The sequence below is a fragment of the Halichoeres trimaculatus genome, unplaced genomic scaffold (assembly GCF_033239565.1).
Source record: "Halichoeres trimaculatus isolate MK-OKI-2021-1 unplaced genomic scaffold, fHalTri1.1 fHalTri1_scaffold_17, whole genome shotgun sequence".
In the NCBI taxonomy this organism is placed as follows: domain Eukaryota; kingdom Metazoa; phylum Chordata; class Actinopteri; order Labriformes; family Labridae; genus Halichoeres; species Halichoeres trimaculatus.
In genome coordinates, this window is record NW_027437195.1 from 13,448,842 (window position 1) to 13,472,142 (window position 23,301).

A 23,301-nucleotide genomic window follows, 5' to 3' on the forward strand; every position below is an offset into this window, starting at 1 on the left:
CTTTATTTTTTATCCACCTGCAGCCGGGACACAGAGATTAAAGAGCTGAGAGTGACATTGGGAGACACATCCCTTCAGGCAGAGAGAGACAGAGGGACGAAACCTGGGAATATGAATGTCTCTAGGACCAGGAGCCAGTATGAGTGGTGACTTATAGTGAGAGGGAGGGGAGGGGGAGAAGGACAGAGCGTAAAGGGAGGGGGAGAAGGAGAGAGAGGGAGTAAAGGGGGAGATAGTGTGAAAGAGGGGGGAGAGGGGTTGTCGTCACAGGGTGCTGCAGCAGCATCAGCATCACTGGAATGAGTAACAGTGCGCAACTTGAAGGAACAACTACAGTACGAGGAGGAGCGCGTGCCTGACTGAAGTGGGAACTGTGGGCTTCACGAGCTGGTTTGCAACGGTCTACGAAACGCATTCATGACGGCCTGAAGGTGCCACACTGGTCTCAGAAATCTCTGTGGATGTGCCGACAAGATAACCATGGATTATATTAAACATCACAGCACTTATTTCTCCATAGTCATTTTGATAAGTAAGTACAATTTTTCACTTTTACTTCAATAAATGCTAAGCTAAAGAGACACAAAATGTTCTACCTGTTCTTCAAGTTTTGATCTGTAGTTCTCCGCGGTTATATTTGAGGATAAGATTGAATTTGGTGAGTTACATGGAGAGAAACGTTTCTCATTTAAGTCTGTACAGACTTTTTTATTTTTAATGACGACCAATTACTCAACAAGAAAATGTTTGTCGTAGACGTGCGTTTTTTTTAACAGTTGCTGCAATGCTAACAGGAGTTGGTTCGTAGCCATTAACAGTAGGTGGCGCTAATTTTTCCCAGTTAAACCTTATTACCATCGCAGAAGAAGCAGATATGAGAGGATGAAGTTCTGAAAATGTAGAGGAAAAACGAAAAGAAATAAAAAACTGAGCTATCTCTGGTTTAATTAAATCTGTTGTCACACATTTTCATTTTAAAAAATCTAGAAGTGTTTTCTCATCTACGTTGACTCAGGAAGAGGTGTCACATGATACAGCAACTGGTTTTCATTTATAATAAATGCTGCAAGACCTGGCAAGAAGTGACTCCTTTCATAGCAGTCAGTGGGTTAGCAAATGCAGCATATCTGATTCTATAAATTCAGCTGCTATTATATATCCCCTCTCCGCTGTGGAGGAAACCCCCATGTTAATTGGTTTGAATAGGCTAACAGTGAAGCAGCTGAGCAATCCCAGATTAATATTTCTAACCATTATCTCCCAAGTAGACTAGATAAGCAGAATAAGGTTAAAAAATAAAAACAGTTGTCAACACAACAAAAATGTTAAAACTTGCATGATTTGTTTAAAAATTTCAGAACACTATCTGAATTCTCTTTCGGTGCATTCAGCCAAATCTGACCAGTCTAACTTCCATGTATGAATGGACTGAGTGTTGGGCTCCAGCAGAGGCACAGAGGCATGTCATCTGAGAAGGAGAATGGGCTGACTTAGATCCAGTCATGTAGTATTACTGGTTCTGTGACTTCATCTGGTTTAAAATGTTCCCACAGAGCACATTAGTTCACCTTTCAGACATTTAAGCTGCATTTTTACTCTCCCGTCTCTCACCAAGTATATTTTAAAACCAGTGTTTGTTTCTATATGAGACACTTTGTGTGTTTCAAATCTGGGTCCTACCCTCTAAATATTGAGCCACATGTTTTGGTATCTCTTGAATATTTGCATGTGCATGCTCCCATAAAAGTTTTATACGACATTCCTCTTTGCATGCCACAAACCCTCTTTCAAAAAAAGAAGAAGAAGGCTGGAGATGAAGAAGCTAGTTCCTTGGCTTGTCTAATTTTAAATTTGCTGTAGTAGCCGCTGAGGCTGGATCAGCTTAAGTGGCTCTGTCTTACTGCAGTCAGTCTCAGTGACAGGAGAAAACCCAGATACTGTTAGCTGTGCCAAAACTCACAGTATTATGTCAAACCCCTCCCTCTCTGGTCCTGAATTGTGTCCAGCATGCAGTGTGGTTTAGCAGCAAGTGAGAGACATATCTCTCCTTGCACATTATCACGCTAAATTGACCTATGAAAATAAAAAGTACACGCACTGACACTCACTTTTTTGCAGTTGTTTTGATTATTTCTGTATAAACTAAATAAGATTATTTGATGAAAAGATGCAAATGTTGACACTGAATTTATCTCTAAAATCTCTGTCTACTCTAGCCCCACCAGTGTGACTGCTGGCATCAATAGAAGTATTATTCAACTCTGTTATGGTTATGATTGGGTACTCACAGCATTTGGTTAAGCTTTAGAAAAGATGTTTTTTCTGCAAGATATTGAATAAGTTGTTTTTGACTTGAAGCACAAGACACTCCATGTTTACTTTATTAGTATTAATCCTAAACCACAACTTCCCAAACTCTTTCTCCTGCTGCTGCTGGCAGTGCGTGAACAAACATTCTTTGTTTTTCATTATGAAATGATAGAACATGGCTTACTTTGTAGTTCACTTTAGCCTTTTGCTCATAGAAATGGAGCTGGTGGGAATCTCAAGTAGCAGGAATTTGTTTTCAGGCGCCCAAATTTAAGTATTTTCACAAATGAGAAAAAAAAACACTTTATCCAACCTGTTCTTGCCTCTTACATACAGAAGTAGAAAATAATTGAAACAAAGTTAGCTGCATTCCTACTAAGAATTTGGACTTGACTGTTTTCTTTCCCTCTAACAGTGTAACCCTGCTCCATGAAAATAACAATAAAAAGGGCAGAGAAAAATGCACAGAGGTGCCGTCATTTCTACTTATAGCCACAAAGGCTCTGCTTATTTCCCCCCCAAAAAGAGATCAGAAATACTGTTCTTCAGTTTTCTGTCCTGTTTCCTGTTTAATAACAAAAACCATGTGATGTGCATCCTTTGATTTTAGTTCAGGTCCTGGTTTGATTTAATCTTTATGAAATATAGGCTTACTGAAACAGAGACTCTGGGTTACTCCAGGAACATAAGGACACAGGGAAAGCTCCTCGGTTACATGAGGTAACAACAGCTTTGGACCATAGGATAAGCAGTAAAACCTGGTGTTTGGAAACTAAACTGCAAATGCAGGTTCTTAAATGTTGTTTTAAGGCTGTAAACATTTTTTCAACATTGTACCAAAATGGATTTTTTTCTCTGGACTTTCTTTATTTCTTTATTTTTACCCCATCATAGCCATTACCTTAATGGCGGTGATTTTTCTTTTCAAACTGATTATATTCAGGCTAAGAGCTATGCGCTGGCTGTGTGGCCAGGCTATAGCCTCGATACAACGAGTGAGTTGTCAGCCTTTCTGATCTGTGGGCCACAATCTTTGGTAACATCTCTTCATCCATTCCAGGATTTATTTTTTAGCAAGTTATTGTTTGTGGAATTTTGGGCTTTACTGGATATGAGGACGTTAAAAGAGAGACTGTAAATGTTGAAAGAGTAGAGCGTAACTGATCACATCAGTTGGAGTCATACAGGCAAACCTATGTCTGCTGGAACAAAAAGTGTTCCCTCTGAGCTAAACCTGTGTCCATGTTTTGCACAGCTTGTTTTTTCATTTTGATTGTATATTTGACAACAAAGACTCAATGTCTGCATAAATTGTCATGCATCCTGAAATATTTCTGTCAAAATAAGCAGGTGTGATTGTTTTACTTACTTATGGATGTTGAAAAAAGTAGCACTCAGTTGAATCTCTATGGAGCAAGCTGTGGAAACAACTGATGTCCTGATCCTGATCTTAGGTGTCGGACTGGGGCTGATCTTGGCATTTACTAATTGATCAGCGATTTTTTTATCTGATCATTCACTTTAACTATGAGCATAATTTGATGCCAATGTTTTCAGTGTAACTGAGCACTCTGAGTTTGCCCAACCCTGTAAAGTTGATGAGAGTTAGGCCTGTCACAATAACAAATTCAGCTAGACGCTAATTTTCCAAAATATTATTGCTGATAAACAATATTATTGTCAATATTGTTTTGATTTTTTCAATTTTTTTCCATTCCATTTTCCATTTTTTCATTGATGTAATTATGATAAATGGGATAATAAAGTGGGTACACCATATCAAAAGCAAGAAACTTTTATTTCTTAAGAGTATTTAACCGTAATTAAAAGGTCAGGATCTTTTAAATAAAATAAATTAAACAAAAAATATAATAAATTTAACAAACAAGAAAGAGAAAAAATACGATGAAAATGAAATGGACTCTCTTTTAGAAAAAATACATGTCAATGAAAATAATTAATACTAATCAAAAACAATAAAACATAGACCCTGTCTCTAAAGAAAAAACAAAACTCCAAAAAAAACATACAATAATAAAAACTATAGCCTAAATAAAAGGGAGTTTATACAGTTCCTGAATTGTTTGTAACATGTACTTTTTCCCAGTCAATCCGTACTGTCTGTCAAACATTTTTAACATTTCTGGCTTTCAACCGTATTGAAGGGCTGCATTTCTTTGGTAATGTAGCTGTCTTTGAGCGCCCACCATTTGGTGCTTTTATTTCTATTTACTTTGCAGACCAAAAGCCTCAGTAAGAGCGGACTGTCAAAGAACAAGGCTCCGCTGCACCTCCCCTTCTTCTTCTTCTTCTTTTTCTTCTTCTTCTTCTTCTTCGTCGCCACTATTTTCAAACAAATGTGACATATCAGCTTGTTGGTGTTCATGAGCTCACAATTTGTTCATTCTGATAAAAAACAAAATATTCCCACACTGGGACTGTGGCAGGCGGCTTAAGAACCGTATCTTTCGTGCCATCACTCATGTTAGCGTGTGTTCCCTCCTTACCCCTCAGGACACTCGCTTCAGTTCTCTCTGTGTGTAAGCGCGAGCAGCCCCGTCGCAAAAGATGCCAAAGATCGCATTTTTGACAGATGCTCACTCCGCTATAAATCCGCTATAGAACCTATGCACCCCGATGTTAGGAAAGATAGACGTAGTGAGCCATCTTCTCATTCAGCCTCTTTGGTGGAAAGAGAGGAGGAAAACAAACATGCATGCACTGTCAGTTTATCGAGGCTGGCAAACTTACCGAGGACGTTTTTATTTATCGTTTGGTTAATTGATTTATTGACTATCGTGACAGGCCTAATGAGAGGTTCATGAAATAATGTATCATACACTGATGAAGAACAGCAGCCACATTTTGCTATATGAGAGAACACATGTGTACATCCAGCCACACATTACAGCAATAACATCTTCTTTACAGCTTTGGTAACTCTCCAGGGACTTATAGTTTTTTTTTAAGAAAAAGCAACAAACAAAACACAACAAAACAAAAAGAAAAACGGGACAGTCTGTTACCTTAGCATCAGCAACTCTGTGGCGTAAATGTGAGCAGTGTGGAAATAAATCAAACTAGAGCGTAAAAACAGTCCAACAGCCACACGTGGATACATTTATACAGGCTGTTCTTTTGGGGAGACTTTTCTGCGGGTTGTTTGTTTTGGGCTAAGATTTTACTGTGACATTAAAAAGTCTAATGTTAATGTAGATAAGATTAACCCAAACATTAGGAGGTTGACCACAGCCTCACCCTGAGAGGGGCTCCGTCTAGGTGTAAATTGATTTCCTTGGCTCTCTAACACTGCTGGGAATTGGGCGTGAGTTTGGTAAAATACCTCTAGGGTCAAATAACTGCTTTTCTGTTGAGTGAATCTGATCACTGGGTAAAGCCTGTCCTAAGGGTGTAAAAATAAATCCCTTTGGATCAGGATTTTTTCTTCACCATCCAAATATATACCGTGTTTCCTCTCTCTGGGTCCTTCTGGATTTTCTCTGGCAGGGTTACAGGACAGACTTCTTTTCATTTTTGTCCTCCAGCCCTTTGTGTTTTATTGTTTTTCCCTCCTTAACCACCGATACAAGAGACAGAGTTCTGTGCAATGGCTTTAACTATGTTGCTGGATGAAAGTCGCCTGTTGCTCTGGAGTAAAAGTTCTGTGAATGGCTGAGAGAGAAACTGAGACTGAGACTGAGACTAAGACTGAGACTGAGAGAGAGATCATTCTCCTGGCTGGGTAACTCACAGATAATCAGGCAGCTGTGCTTCCCTTGTGTGTAAGTGCAATCCTTGGTCAAAGCAAAGCCAACTAAGGGATGTTTCGAGTTTGTACTTCTTTAATCTTTTCATCAGAAACAGAAGAGAGAGAAGAGGTGGATAATTTCAGGCACATTAACAATCAGAGATAAACATGACTGCAAAGTGGAAAGTCATTGAACCAAGAATGAGATGTTGATCTGCATCAAACGTGAAAGGCGCTCTCATACACAGACAGTAAACAACACTTTATTACTCTTATATGTGTGAAAAGTTCAATTCACAGTTAACCTCACAGATAGTGAGCACAAAAATTCTCCTCAACTCTTATGTTTTATAGCTGTATTGCAAATAACAAAGACAGATTCATACAGATCATACACAACATGTGTATGAAGCCTGTTTTTTTCTGCCCATAAAGCTTAGGATCATATCGTACAGAAACTATCTTGTGGTTGTTTACTCTAGAGATCTGCGCACATATGCTAGATTTTGGCACATCACAAGGTCTGGATGAAGAAATGGAACTCAAAAACAGAAACTACCAGTAACCCTGCAGGAACTTGGAAGGCCAAATCAGGGAACAGATTGTGCCAATCTGTCAGTTCATTAAATCTGTTTTCCTCTTGATGAAAAGAATCTGTTTCGTGCACTGTGCTTCTTCAGAAAAGAGTAGATGGAAAATCATTTCTCATATGATCTAGAGAACAACAAATGCAATGAGAATTTATGTCCCTGCAGCAATTATTTTATCATTCCTTTTTTTTAAAGAAGCAGAAACTGTTACCTTCCACAAGCACTCTTCAGAATTTAAGACACCAATTATTTAACAGAGTTATCAAACCACGAAATGACCGTAGTTCATTACTGCAGTTAAATGTTCTGTTTGACAAAAATGTTACCATAAAAGTGAGTTAAGAGTTAGAAAGTAATATTTCATTACTTAACTGTTTGACTGAATGGGAGTTTGAACATCTGATCAGCTGTCATTTCAAGCTTACTGGCACAAATAATTTCCTTTGACGTATAATTTTAAAAACTGAATTACTTCAGTTACACCAAAATATTGATTTTAGGGATGTTACATAACAGAGGTGATCTATATAATCATGATATTTTTGAATAGACCTGGGTGAAAATGACCAGATTACACAACATGAATTATGAAACCCTGCCTCAAGATATTTTAGGTTTTTTATCCAGTTTTCATTTTTCATTTTATTAAAAACAAGTTTTCGTTTCTTTTCTGTTTCCAAAAACTTGATTTTTCTCATAAAGTTTCAGACATGTCTCCTCCACTGGATTACATGTTCCCATCTAATGTTCATCATAAAACTTTAGAGATCAATACAAAAATGAATCAACTTGTGCTTTTCCTCCCCCTTTTTTCTGTTAATATTTTTTTTAATTTTCTTTTTATACTTTGCAAAAAATTTCAACATATTTTCATTTTTTACTTTCTGTCCCAAATGCATGATGTTGCATAATATCTGCTTTACTGGACTCATGGTTTATTATAATTAACCACTTAATTCAAACAAAATTAACAATAAAACAATAAAATTACTTATTACTATAGATGATCACATGTTTTTATTAGTGGTGGGACTTGATTAAAGAAATTAATCAAATTAATTATGCCATTTGTTATTAATAAATCGTAATTAATCACATTTTAATCACATCAATATTCAACATCAGAAGCAACACTTTTCAAGCTAAACAGATTTTGGTAGAAGACTAAATCATTGAATATTCTCATACACAAGTTTAAACCACAAAATCCTGTTTATTTTGGTTAGAAGATGTTTTTTTTGTGGACACTACTTTCAAGTACATTCATCAGCCATTATGTGGTAAATAGTGCTGTCAGGAGATTAAAAAATAATCTAATTATTTACAGGATTTGTAATTAATTGATGTAATTAATCACATTTTAATATTATATCTGCTTAAGGTCCCCACATAAAGAATTTGAATTCTAGGGCATTACAAAATTATAGTGCATGACTAATCAAATGAATACACAAAAAAGAGAAGATTTGTAAATCCTTTTTTTTTTTTTTCAACTGGTCAGTATTAATTAAAATGTCCGTGTTCCCTGCCATTGAAATTGGATTACTGTTTACTGCGTCTATAGAAGTAAAATATATTTTTCAGCGGAGGGAGGCGGAGTCTGGTGGAGCTTGTCAATCAAAATCATGCTCGTAAACTACTGTGGGTGAAAGCGGTGCGCTCTTTGGACGAGAGCTCAGCATGGATATGAGGAGAAATGTGAGATTACAGAGACACAGAGAGACGCTGCAAGTCAGAAAAATTCAGGCAGCTCACGCTCCAACTGAGGATGTGTCGCTGTAGTTCAGAGAGAAAGAGTGGCGCCATAGTGAGAAAGGTCGACGGAGATCATGGAGAGGATCAAAGAATGGAGCGCCTGAGATGAACGCGATCAAAAAAGTTTGAAATTTCTATATTTGGACCAAAAACAGGAAGAGAGACATAAAAGAAGAGAGTCCGCTCTTCTTAAGTAACTTTGTTGTTTACATGGTCAGAGAAAACATTATCATTTGGGTCTTAAAAGATCATTCAAGATGCTCTGAAAATGTCTGGCAGCCCATGAGTTAATCTTGCGTTGATTTTTATAACACGTTAATGTACGGTGTAATTAATTAATCTAATTAACGCGTTAAAGTCACAGCCCTAGTTTTTATATCTAAGGGATCTTTTGGAATAGAAAGATTGGCAGGATATGCCAGCAGGGGTCCACAAATGAGGCTGTGTGTTTGAGACAGAGAAAATTTACTTGCAGTTACAACGACTGACCACTTAATGAGCCTTAAAGGAGGGGAGCAGCAGAGAGCGCGCTTGAGGCTAAATGCAGTTGCACCGTAGAGACCTTTTAATTAAAAAACTTTAAAATAGATGTCCACTGCATCGACCAGGACTGCACCAGAGGGTTAAAGTGCTTCATTGCTTTAAACTTTAATATAATCTAAATGTACTTCAATGCAAGTGCAATGAAAGGTACAAGCTGCTTGTTGCAACACAGCTTTAATAATTTATTGAAGATTTCAGGATGGCCAATCAGAAATTAAGTGGAGCTTTAAGTGATCATAAATCTGCCTCTGCTGCACAGCCAAAATCACCCAGCTTTGCTCCCACACCGTTTCTATATATTACATTTTCACTTGAGGCAAAATTAGCCAGAAGATGCAATGTATGGCTTACTCAGCGCATACGTTTTCCAGCTGACACACACCTTCACCGTCTTTTCAAGTGACAGTTTTAAAATCAGGACCCCCTTCCCGTCATCCATCTGAAATGTCTGAGCATGCTGTGAATGTGACTCAACCGAGATTTCATGAGCCTGGAGCACAGTAGGGAAACAGATGTTTAATAGCTAGAGTCTGAGTAAATGGCGCTGATCTCTGGTCTGTTTTTTTCCAGTGAGACAGGACTGGAGCCAGTAGCAAAGCTCTTATTTCACAGCTTCACAGAAGAGTGGAGGATAACCACACTTCGAGATCCAACAAAGTTTTATATCCAGTCAGACTCACTCGGGGAAGACAAAAGCAATTTAAAATATACAAATACACACACACATATAGATAGATAGATAGATAGATAGATAGATAGATAGATAGATAGATAGATAGATAGATAGATAGATAGATAGATAGATATGAGCTTTTTTTTTTCTTTTTGTGGCTTTTTATATCTTTGAGCCCTTGTATCTATTACAGAAAAGTTATTCAGTTACATTCAACAAATGGTGTACAACACTCTTAAATTTTGTTTCTTATGTAAATAAGTATGAAACGGGGCTCAGGTTTAGAAACTTCTTAATAAATAATGCCAGAGAGTTGTTTACAGTTTTACCAGGATCCTGACAAGCGTGTTGTAAGCTGTGTAAGAGGGAGTCTGAATTGTTGTCATTAAGCCCCTACTGAGTTTTCTGACATCCATATGTCTGCCTCCACACTCCACAGCCCCTTTAACTTTCATTTACAGCAGCTCCATGTCATGCTCTTAACATGAAGCTTCTTTACAATGTCAGTGTCTCTGTCTCCATGTGGTAAAGGATGACTGGGGAAGGACTTGATTGTGTTGAATGGAAACAGACTGCTGTCAGAGGAATCACAAGGAGAAAACAGAACAAAGTCTTGAAGTCACATGTTTTGTTTTTTATTCTTTTCACAAGACTTTAAAGTTTTTCAGCATTCTGGACTAATCAGTGTCCGTCCTGTCACACAGTGTCCTAACTGACTCCTGGCTATTAACCAAAGTTCAAATTTTACAAGCGTATTGATATCTCAAAGTTGTTTTTTTAATATGTCGTAAAGATTTACAGGCAAAGCAGAAAGAGTGACAGGCCCGGGCTGCTGATTGTTTGCCAGTCTGTCCATAAAACCATGTAGAGGAGCTTTCAGGCTGTTGCAGTACTCCTGAAGTGGTTGTCCACTTGAGCTGAAAAACATGTGGTTGCCAGGAAGCTGCAGATAAAGCTGGACTTGTGTCTCCCTTTTTAAGCACACTGTGGTCAACATGAAGCAAAATATCTCTGCAGCAGATAGGAATTCGCAGGCTGCAAAGCATAACAGTGAGTCAGAAAGACGAGGGCGCTGGCTCCGCTGGTTCATGTGTCAGAGAGGTGGTTAGGTCATGAGTGAGGTGTGCCTCACTTTTTGTCAATGCAGCCGTTTGATCTCTATGAAGGAAGGTCAGCTCAGTGGCCGTTCAGACTGAGTGGGAGTTGGACTTTGTGGTTGGAGATGAGAGAAATTGCTTTCGTCCCTTCTTTGCCCTTACTCATCAGATGTCAGGCCTGGTTTGTAGAAAACACCAGCTGCCTGTGAGCACTGTGGTAATTTGTATATGATTAATGTCCTTTATAGATTCAGTTTGAACGGAGTTGCTCTCCCGCTGTGTCAAGAAAGTGTTTTCACAAACTGCCAAGTGAAAAATGTGTTCTAGATCAAAGCAGAGTAAGTGATTTTTTAATAGGGCTCTGCACAGCTTTATTTTTATTGTATCTCGAGAATTTCCGATGGTCGGGAACAATTTGTCCAAGCTTTGTACAAAAAAAATCTGTTCTGTCTTTGATCTGGGGCTTAAGTCATTGTAATCTACAGATGAAGTTTGACACTGCATTTCAAAATCATCACCCACAAAACAGAGCTCTTCTCATCTTTATCTCTAGAGCTCTATTATGACTTACTTAACAAACAAAAATGTTTCTTGGTCACTTCTGTATGGAACTCTGAAAGATTCATAATAAAAAGATAAAAACAATATTTTGAAACAAAAACAATTTTGATAAAAATAAACAAATAAATAATATGGCCATTAATTTTTATAAGGCAGTGTTATTATGAAATATTTTTTATTATTCTTTGATATTGAATAATTGAAAATATATATTTAATAATGATTATTTTATTAATTCCATACATTTAAAAAAATATATATTTTTTATTTATTATTCAAGCTTTTATAAAATTAAATTAAAAAAAACAAAAACATTTTTTACAAAGTCAATTTTTATTTCATAATGTCATTTTTTATCAGGATGACTTGGTCTGTCAATCAAAGCTAGAGGGTGGGACCTCTGCTTGATCCTTTAAGATCAATTAGTTTAAGAGGGGTCTAGCTGCAGACCTCCACTCTCAGCTGCTTGAGGAGTAACTCTGAAACTGACTTCTCTCCTGCAGTCATTCTGTCTCAAACATGTCAGGCACTCCTGTTTTCAGCCTTTCAGTCTTCTCAGCACTAGTGATAAGTCTCCATGTTTAAATCGATACTGCAGCTTTGAATGACAGACCAAGTCATTATACCGAAAAAAGACAAAAAAATAAAAAAGCAATTGTGAAAAAGGACATTATGGAACAAAAATTGACTTTGTAGAAAAATATTTTCTCTAATTTTATAAAAGCTTGGAAATTAAATAAAAAGCCATTATTTTAAAAAGTGTGATATTTTTGAAATAATCATTATGAAATATTTAATTATAAGAATTTAATACTAATGAGCGATAAAACATATTTAAAAAATAAAAAATGCTGCACTTTAAAATATAATCACCACATTTATTTTACATATTTGTCTTTTATTTATCAAAATTGTATTTATTTCAAAATGTTGTTTTTACTTATTTAATTATGAATCTTTTAGGGTTCCATACTTCTGATACTTCTAAAGCTGATATGATGATGGTGTTAGAAGCAGCTGGAATAATGATCAGATCATATATGTTATGATATGGCGCATTTGATACACTTGTGACATGTGTGGAAAATAAATCAATAGGCATAACGGAGATACACTGGTTATCTGAGCTGCATCTGACGCAGTTTGTTACACATTCGCATTAACTGTCATTCAGGGGTTAATGTAGTCATCAGCGTGAGAGGGTTGCACAAATGAGCTCAGTGAGGAGTTCAGTGCATGTCTGCAGTGCCTGGGAGATGGAGTGGCACCTCTGCAGCAAACAGTCAAACGTCAATATCTCAGTAGACCAGGACTTCAACTTGCCACCCTCTATTTCCCAAACCAAGTTCAATTATGACTGAGTTTCAACTGTTCAGGGAATAGTTGCTTAGCTAGCCTTGCTAACCCTTTCTCTTAGCCTAATATCTGATGCTTTCACTACCAGTGAGCTTTCCAAAAGCTTTCCAAAGCTATGATTTTTTTTTCTACCCACGCTACAGAAAAACACAACTAAAAATAACTAATTGTTATCACTGTGAGATAGGGCTGTTTTCACCATATGTGTATATAACTCCACCATAAATGGTCAGATTGCTTTGCAAAACAATACACGACAAGGTCACCATAATTTCTGACAGATGTAAAAGTATGATCCAGATCCTGCCAATATTCTGGATACTAAGATCTGGAATATGAAATATGTACTGGTCATCATAATTTTCAACACTGTCAGGAAACAAATTATTGTACAAACCTGCAACTAACACCAAATTGTAGCAGACAGTCTGCTGAAAGGGAGTATAACATTAAAGTAGGACTAAAGTGTTGGTAACAATCACAATATGCTTGGAGGAGGTCTGCTCTGAGTGATTTTCTAGTTTGTTTCTGTTTTTACCTTTTTATTTTGTTTACAAAGGGTTTTGATACATTCAGACCGTCTGAAGTTCTGAGAAAGCCAGACACTGTCTTCATACAAATTTATTTAACTCCAATTTCTAAGCCAAAATCCACCAAACATCGCCATGCCTCGAGATAACTGTAGTCAGCTGGAGCCTGGAGAAATAAAGAGTGGAAAGCCAAAGAGATAAGTGTGTTCTGAGTTTTATGAACAGGAAGGTAGGGCCAGGGTGAGAAGCCTGTTTAGGTAAGGTTAAACTGTGCACTCTCCCTCCTACGCCACAGATAGTGAAGGCAGAAGAGCAGAAGCCTGTCAGGGCCAGTGCTCACCCCTGCTGTTTGAGCCGTACACTCTAATCCCCTACCCTGATGTGGAAAGAGAAGAGAAGGAAAACAGAAGAATGTGTTGACAGATGCTACAGAGAGGACAGGAAGAGCCAGGTCAAAAAGGCTTTTGGCCACAAGAGCTCATTGTTGAGTTCAGCTGTGGCTGCTTCCTGAATTTCTCCTTTGTAAAAATGCTCCCCTCAAGTTTCCTTTGTATTCTTCTTAATTTAACAACCTGTACATTACTTTAATGTTATATCAGACTGCAGTTTGAATTTACTTAGCTGTGGCAAAAGGAAAACGGTTATGTATTTGCGTTTGTACATATATGAAGAGACTAATGTGGCAGTCAAGGCTTGACCCCCAAGTCCACACTCACCTTGAATACTGTTCATATTAACTTATGCTTATCCTGTCTTCATATTGTCTTCATATTGTCTTCATATTCATATCTGCTTTTCAAATAAAACAGACCTTCTGTTTCTAAGTGTTTGTGCCCCTCCAAGAAGAAACAGCATACCCGTACAATAAGCCAGCAAATTGAAGTCAAGCTGCAACCAATTTAATCACAAATTGAGTTATGGAAGTTAATTTTTTTTGGAGCGAGGGAGGGCCTGATTTTCTACACATGAATGGGTTGCTCAGTTGTGTGCCTGAGTGCAGACGGACACTTCTGCTCCAGTTAGGATGACTTTTAACATGCATCTAGTTTCTCCTTTGATATGCTCCTCAGAGCCTCAGTCTGTGGTAGAGTGAAGGTGAAACTATAGATCTTTATTTTCTTTATGCAGAAGCACAAAGAACTCCCAGACCACGCAGTAGCAGATTAGTGTGAAACGATGGACTGGTGTGCAGTCGTATCCATTTGTGGATCAAAGTAAATCCTTGTATGCTGCACATCACCTCCATCTCTGTTGGCTACTGATAACTGCAAAGATGATTGACTCACTGTTCATGAAATAAGTGATATTCCAGGGTTTTCAAAAATATTCTGAATCTTTTTCATGCTGTGCCTTAAAAAAAGAAACACATGCAGTGATCACTCCCATCTGCAACTTTAGTTGCATTGTCTGAGAACAAACTTAGTCCAGACATCATTCATTTTCAAGCTGTGAACTAGTGACTTAACTTTCTCCAGTTCTCCTCAGGGGTTGAACCATTTATTACAAATGATTTATTTTTCTTGATGCATTAATATTGTGAAAAGTGTTTTTTTAATAACCCAGAGAAATGCTCAGTAGGGTTTCAAGCTCAAAAGCTTAGCAACAATTCACCAAAGCTGTATTGAGATGTTTTATTGTCTGACTTACTATGACTTACTTAACTTTGTTTTCCTCGAATCCAACATCACTGCTGTCTCAAGCCTCAGTAGTTTCTCAAACCTTTTCATCTCTTTGGGACAAATGTATTTTTGTCTGTATTACCAGATTTTCCCTTGTAGTTCAAAGACTTTCCCATTTCCTTGGCAGGGGTTGCTGTGGTAGTCAAGAAACTCCTTTGTGGCGAGGCGCCAGGTGAAAATGAGATTGGCCCTGAGATGCTTGAATTTAGACACTTTGGGCTCCAGGAAGGTGCTGAAAAGAGGGTCTGGCTATTCTTTAAACCTCTGATACATGAGGTACAATGGCAGCATTTTTTTTTACAGGGTGTTTATGCGGTCATGGGAGTTTTTCAGTCCCATCAGAATGACTTTTGTGGACTTTAAAAGCCATCCACCCTGTACTTTTTTGTAACCTCACAGCTAAGTGGAAGTACATTTTATGTCCATTCACAAAAGCATGAAAAAAATCAGACTGAGATCCCGGCATCTTGAATCAACAGATAGGTGTATCATTTCCTACACACTGGTCTTTTTGTGGTTTCCTTGGCTTGGATCCTGGTCCTGAGTCAGGGGCTTGTTTATTGCAGATTGTGTTGTTTTGTTCGCCTCATGTAGATGTGACCTTTAGCATGCTATGGAGTGGTTTATGTGAAGTGACCTTTAAGAAAACTGCACCTTCACGTCCACGTCCAAGGCCACGGCTCTTTACTGGAGCATTGGGCATCACTATCACTCAGATGGCAGTGAGTCACCCCCTCGAGGAAAGACCTCTAGAGTTTGGAGGTCTTCTGCTTGAAAGGGGGGTGATGGAGAGGTGAGATCCGCAGAGGGAAAGTGAGTTTTAAGAAGTAGTTGAGCTGTTAGTGCAAACGAAGCCAAAGGCAAAGCTCTGAATCAGTGTACTGTCCCCACATGAGTTTCCTCTGTGAGTCAGCAGCAGGTTTGTCTTGGATACAACTGCAGTGCTCAGGCATCTTGGAGTTGAGCCTTTGTTTCTTGGCATGGGAAGGAGTCAGCTGAAGTGGTTCAGGCATCTCATAAAAAAGGAGATCCCACTTTAGACCCAGAATATGCAGGGGTTGTCTGTTCAACCCGTGAACCTGTGAAACTGTGAAACTGTGAGATCCCCAACACAACATTTCCTCGGGTCAGGTTTACTGCAGGCAAATTCTACCCAACCCAAGTTGTGGTGTTTCATTATGAGTAAATTAACAAAAAGACTTTCTGTCATTCGTAAAAGACAGATAATGATCTTGTCCCGACATGTACCATTTAGTCCTGGGAACAATGGGCTCTCTTAAGCTTCAAAAAGACTTGTAATGTAAGACATCAAGTTTTAGTAGAAACACACTGCTCCAATAAAAGTCCGATAAAACAAATGTGAACAGCCATTAGCAAGAAATATCTTCTGAGGAACTGAGGCTTATTCAAAGCCTTGGGAGCATTTTGAGTTTGGCTCTTTGTGTCGTCTACTTCGGCTGTGAAATTTGAAAAATCCTGACATCAAATTAGACTACAAAGTGGATTCATGGTTCAGGGTCAAGCTGGTATGTTCAAGCATTTTTAAGTGTGTGTGCGTGTGTGTGTGTTAGTCTAGAGCTGAACAGATGAGCTTTTAGGGAGTTGATAGCTGTGTTTGCTTCTTTTGGACGGGCCTCTGAGTGCAGACAAGAGCACGAATGTGTATTGTTCTGTGTGTGTGACAGGTTGATGACGGACAGAAAGAGAAATGAACAAACAATATGCTCCATGTTTAGGCTGAAGGCTCGGTTTAGTTTGAAATGGCTAAGCAAAGCATTCGAAAAAATAAACCCCGGTCTGAAATGAGTTCACAAATGTTTTTACAGCATTAGTCTTTTTGAATAATCATTTATCAAACAGCAGAATAAACAAGCTGTTCCCTGCTGGGAGAAAGTCTGACGTCCTCTGAGCTGCCTGCTCTGCGCCTGACGTTAGCAAAACTCTCAGTCGGTTTGACAAAACTCGATACCTGAGTCGTGTCTTTTTCAGTTCCAACAGTTGTTATAGGATCTTTAACAGCAAATCTATACTGTCTTTATTTTTTCAGACATCACTGTATTAGATTTCTGTTTTATACCTGTATGACAGGCACAATAGTTTAAAATTGGCTGAGACTTTTTGAAGATATCAGATATCCTGAATTTTTTTTTTTTTTTTTTTAAAGAACAAGTACAATTTCACGCAAATATTTCATCATCTCAGTAATATCTTTTTGTGCTATTCAAACTTGTCTCTTATGGTGACACAGTACTTCCAGGTGTTAGGGAAGTGGTGTAATCTGTATGCAGAGACCCATGCCTATACAGTCTCTACAGCTGTAAAATGTAAACATGCTCATCACGCTGCTGGCTCACAGAAGCTGGAGCATGAGCTGGAGCTTTGGACAGACACTCAAATTTTCTTGTACCTCCTGTCAGGAGCACCTCAGCGTGATGCTAATGCTGTAGAAACGTGCTGTTAATGGGATGTGTGGAGCAGATTGTTTCCTTTTAGTGTCTGTAGCACACGGATCATGTTGTGTGAGTCACTGGTGTCTCCACTCCCCCTGTCAGAGCTGCTGTCTGAGGGCAGGACCCAGCAGAAACAGATGAAAAAACTCAATCAAAAATGTGATTGTTTTGGAAGTGGTGTACATGATGACACAAATGATTTTTTTTTGTCATTAAGCAAAAAAAGAGAAAGCATTACAAATCAGCTTTATCAGTTTTGTTTATTCCCAGTCTGCATAACCCATGTAACCCATGTGGACATTATTGAGAATCTTGTTTTAAAGGTCCCATATTCTGCTCCTTTTCTGCAGTTTAATATGGATCATTGATGTCTTCATGAAATGGTAGTAACATGTTTTGGTCCAAAAAGCCAATAAATCAAGCACAGCAGCATTGTTTCCAGGCTCTCATAGCCCCTCTGTTCAGAACGCTCTGATTTAGTGGGCGTGACCTTCATATGTAAATGAGCCACCGCTGATACCACCGCGCTCTTCCATGTCACTGAGAGCGGCGCCATGTTACCATGACTACTGCGAAGCTCATTTACCGTAACATTACAGGCTAAAACAACAGGCCAACCGCAGCTAAAGTTAGCATCCTGAAACTAACATGGAGACAGGGGGGACATTGAGGAAAAGCTCTTACATCTGCTCCACAGCACACAGCATTTAAAATACTCACATTTCCAGGGTCCGAGGTTTGTTGGTGGATGGTTGGTAATGCGCCTGGATTCAGGACCAGTCTAGTCTCTAGCCCTCTGTTGTACTGTCCAAAGTTGGAAAAGCAGTCGGCCATGAAGTGACTAGCACACACATGCACAGTTTTACTGAGTGTAGCTGGCACATTTCCTTGATAAATGAACTCTAGCCACTTAGTCTTGTCGTTTTCTGACATGTGAAGCTTGCGCATGGAACTGTGTGGCTGTTTACAGCCAAAAACAGAGCAGTAATGGCTTTTCAACTTTGGTATTCCCCTCCCTGCTGCTGAAGAGATTTCTTTCCAGCAGCAGGGAGGGGAGTGGTGGTGGGGGGGGGACGTTTCGGGGGTATCTGCTCTGGTTGACCAATCAGGTCAGACTTGCTCCTGATTGGTCAAAAAATGGAATCACTGACATTGGCAAATCCCCAAAATCCAAACAGCTCATTTTAGGTCAGGATTTTATTTTCACAAGCACTACTTGGTACAGGTTTTGTCATTAAATATCACATTTTGTGGGAGGAAAGCCAAAGACCCACAAATTTCCCTAAAAGACTTAATAAAGTGATTTTTGCACAATATGGGACCATATTCTGCAGACTTGTTATAAAACCAAGCGAACATTTATTAACCCCTACTTTGCAAAAGTAGGTCTGTTTGAATGTAATAAATACTGCTTAAATTACATTTTTCTGGTTAGTTTTTGCCACAGCAATGATTTAACAATAAAAGACAGTAAAGGAAAGGAAAATATATATATATATATAGAAAAGTTTAACAGTATGTCTTGCTTTTCAGTATTGTTTTCATCATAACTTCTCTTCTTTTGGTCGTTTTGTAACATGTGGTACTGCATCCCATAAGAACGAGTAACTTGCTGTGCCCATGTGTTTAATTGAATTAGAGCCTTTTGAACTTTGCTGAGCCCGAGAAAGAAATTAGATTTAGTCTGAATTATCATCACATCATAAAAGACATACAGCATGCTTTGCGGTCAAATGTGGCAAAAAAAAAAAGGTGAAAACATACAGAGAGACTTGAAGCTGCAAACTTGAAAAATATGTTCTAGCGAATAAAGTTGTCCATAAAACTAACTGGTGAATTTGATAAACAGCAAAGCAAGAATATTGAATTATACCAGCACAGTCAGAGGTGGCATGTGGCAACCGACAGTTAAATCTGGCTGCTTGTTAAAATCTTTAAGCACACTTGGGGTGCTGTTTATTACTTGTCACACTGTTTACACAGGAGTGTTCTGGAAACAAGGCTACTGCAAGTAACATTTAAATAATGTTAGACAAATTAGAACTATAAATGCCCTTTGATATGACATGATTCTTTTTGTTGGACAATACGTTCAACAAAAAGACATCTTGTAGTCTTAAGAATTTAGCCAGCTTGGACTTAAAATAGGCTCCATATTCACTAACATGGACACACTTGAAACAGATTTCCCCATGATAGATGGAGAAAAGCTCTCCAAAATCTGTGCAGTGGTTTTCCAAAATGTATTAATCAGAGCTCAGCTACTTGGAAAGCTCCCTTCTATAAAATCCCAACGGTGTGCTGTTGTAGTTCTGTTTCTTTCCAAGGAATCCATTTAGACATGTCAACTTCTTGATAAAGTGTAGTAACAGCCATCTGCAGTGCAAACTGTGGGATTTAACACAGTCATGGATTCTGTATAATCTGAGGTCAGTCTTGATTTCTTCATTCAATACAAGATCTTTCCTACAACTTCCTCATAGGACATATTTGTGCCAAGTCAAACTAGACCCCAACCAGAGGGATATATTTTTCTATAAGTGATTTGGAGAATTATTGGAAATAAAATAATGCCATTCTTCTAAAAGAAAGCTTAAAACAGGTGCTTGTTGCTGGTTGTAATAGAATAGAATAGAATAGAATAGAATAGAATAGAATAGAATAGAAATGTATTGTCATTGTAACAAGTGGAACGAAATTGAAGTCACAGCAGCAACCAGGAAAACAAAAGTAAGAAAGTGTATAGAAAGTGCAAAAAGGTCCATTGGAAAATAAATGATGACAGCTTGTCCATCATTGTCCAGTTCAGCCAGCCTCCACCTCCACAGGGTCCAGGACTGAGCTTCTTCAGCAGTCTGTTCAGTCTCTGTCTCCTGGATCCTGTCTGCTCACAGCAGGTGAAGCTCTTCCAATGTGGTGTTGGTGTCAAGTGTTAGCCACGTTAGCCATGTCTGTGAATAGCATGATGCTACTCTACCCTCTGGTATTCCCTCTGTTGCTGGGTTAGCACGGCTAGCTTGTCCATCTTATTGGAGATAGATCTTACGTTCCCAATAACGATGGGTGGAAGGACAGGTCGATGTCGTCACTTCTTAGCTCACATCTGAGAACCAGCACGTCGTCCTCACCTCCTTCTCCTCATCTTGTGGGAAGATATCAGGCCTTACACCAGTTAGCATTGACATGCTACAGGCTGCTAACAGCAGTTCACATGTAAACAATGCAGCCATGGTTACATGTAGGATCTCCAGACAAACACAGGAGAAAAAGTAGTAAAAATATCACTGAAGCCACAAAAAGTTTGGTGTCCATGACCAACAAATGAACCATACAAAGTAATGATCCACTCCAAATACAAAGATTACAAAAAAGAGACGAAAAAATTACAAGAAATGGACAAAGAAGATGTAATGTAAATCATTTAACCAAACAACTGGTATTTTTAAGTCAGAAGCTGAGTGAAGATACTTATGTAAAGAGCAGGTTGTAACCACACTCCTTGCTGCTATTCACAAACTTAACACAGGCTTATCTCAGGCATCAGTGGCAGGAAAACAGACAGAAACCTCCATTAGCATCAGATTCAGGATGACAACAATCTGACAATAGAAATTTAAAGAGGGTGTGACTGCCGTTTAATTCTGTTGCAGAGACATAAAAATAAAGTCCAAAAAGACTGGCAGAAATACTGCACTGTAGGTGCTCAGGGAGTCAACCGTCAGACAGTGTCAAAGCTTTATCAGCCTCAAAGACAGACTTTATGTAACATCAGTAACGTAATCACAGACCCAACCCAACCCTTTGATGATGCATATCCAGGCTCAGTGCACCTCCACCTTTCTGTGCTTTACTGAAAAATGAACAGTGAGTGAAACTTTCATGCTACCATCAACTTCATTTTGTTTACACAGCAGCAGTCAGGTTCAGCATTTGTTATGAAGTAATTGATAGACAAGAACAGGCTCATACTCACTTTAACCTGAGTGGTTTATGAAAAAGATTATATATATATATATATATATATATATATATATATATATATATATATATATATATATATATATATATATATATATATATATATTAAATGAACAACTGACAATGAAATGTAAAGATTTCTTTGGGTTGAAAAAAAAAGTAGGATTTGAATCCCTGGTAACAGTGGATGGTAGCACACTGATGGTGTAATTTTACAGCCAGTTTTTCATCACTTCACTGTCAGTGTTGCATAGCTCCCTCCCTCTCACAGAGAGGACTCTCCTCATGCTGTCGTCACATGTTTTTCAGTCACTGCCTATTTTCAAACACCTCATCGACTTCACTTCTCTGACAGCTTTGGCTGGATTTCTCTGTTCAGGGAAGAAGATAAGCTCTCTGAGATTAGTCACTCACACTCCGCTTTGTGACTTTGTCCTCTTGGTAACCTGGAGGGGGACATCTACGCTGATGAAAAATTAGGGGTTTCTCAGGCAGACCCTACGCAGATGTGAAGATGTTATTTCCTTTCACCAGTGTTTTGAAAAAACATTCCCGTTCAGGTCAGTTCTCTGCAGAGCTCAAATTGTGAAAGCAAATTCATGACAGCTTTGTTTGATTTTAGTGCTATTTTTCCTCCATTTGTCACCCTCATAAAAAGTTAAAGTCAGACAAACATTCGAATGTGGTCAACTTGAATGCACTTACCACAGCAAAACTGAATCGATAATTTGAAGGCAATGTGGAAACCCTTGATGACATTTGAGCACCAAAGTATTTTATCTTACTTCCTGTCAATAACTGCTCCACAAAGCTCATGCTCACACTTGGTACAGGGAAGTTGACACCATAGACTGCAAAAAAAATGGACGTCTTGCTCAGCTTGAAGTGAGGTTGCCACGAAAACTGCTCCCCCTGGTGGCTGGATGCAGTATAGGTCAATAAATTGGCTCTCCTGTCATTCCAGATGGGCTGTGGTCAAACTTTAAAAAGTTAATACACCTCGTAGAAATATTTCTCACATCTGATTGTCGTGGTGATTTGAAGATACTATTTGGCTGCCTTGTCTTGAAGTCCTCTTTTTTCTAAGGAGTTTCGTTTTGTATTAGTTATAAGAGGTTAAAAACAAGGTGTTACGTCACGTTTAATGATGATTGACAGCTGCCGTTCTTGTGTATTTTTTTCGGGGACTGTAAAATATATCAGGAGGTAGAGTCAATAAGTGATTAGACTCTCAAAAGAAAAAATAACAATTATTTTTGTCACCCAGCTCCACTCAGATTCTCCCAGAGCCCCTTACAGTTTCTACTGCACAGACTCTGGCTGCACAACGGCTACCAATGGCTGTGCCTGAGACGGGGGTATTTTGGCTTCAAAACCATACAATGGTAAATGGCGGAGCCTCGCTGTCCACTCTATATACAGTCTATGGTTGACACTGGATGCGTCAGATCACAGCTTCCTTGTGTGGGGAAGCAGGATGAGACCTGTGAGGGCAAGAAAGACTCTGTAGGCTCAGCAAACACAGATATACAGCCTGTTAGACCGGTAGCAGAGTTTTGTTGTCATGGTGAGTTCAGAGTGGTTGGAAAGGGTTGGGGTTGAATTTCATTGAGAGCTAGAACACTAATACTGAGGGATCCATCAAAAAGTGCCACAGATAATCTGAGTCAGGCACATTTAAGCATGCCAGGAAATTTCTCTGCTGGCATTTGATGGATGAAATTAGTTAACAAGATTATTAAATCCTCAAAACTAGTTGATTTCTTTTGCATGTGCAACCAGGCAGATGACGTTTGTGGTTTTGAGTCAAAAGTCTCCATAGCCATGAAATTCATATTAACTCTTCATGCTTCCCACAGGGTAACCACGTACCACTTTAGATTTTTGGGCACAGGGACCAAGAAAAACAAGAGAGAATTGCTCAGGGGACAACAGTTCTCAAAACGGTTTACCAGGGTTTGTTTACAGCTCGGGCCTTTATGCTTAATGTCATTCCTGCTCTCTCTTCCTTGTTTCTTACTCTGGCCACTT

The 23,301-nt window shown here is 38.6% G+C and overlaps 1 protein-coding gene across 1 annotated transcript in view; it reads left to right on the top strand.

Moving 5' to 3' along the window:
* The first annotated feature begins 292 nt into the window (after positions 1–292).
* ltk (leukocyte receptor tyrosine kinase) overlaps positions 293–23,301 on the top strand; it is a 66,094-nt gene continuing 43,085 nt past the window's right edge. Inside the window, exon 1 of the mRNA XM_074692722.1 lies at positions 293–532. Within this exon, the coding sequence (XP_074548823.1) occupies positions 481–532 (52 nt within the window). The 5' untranslated portion in view covers positions 293–480. The remainder of the gene's footprint in view (positions 533–23,301) is intronic.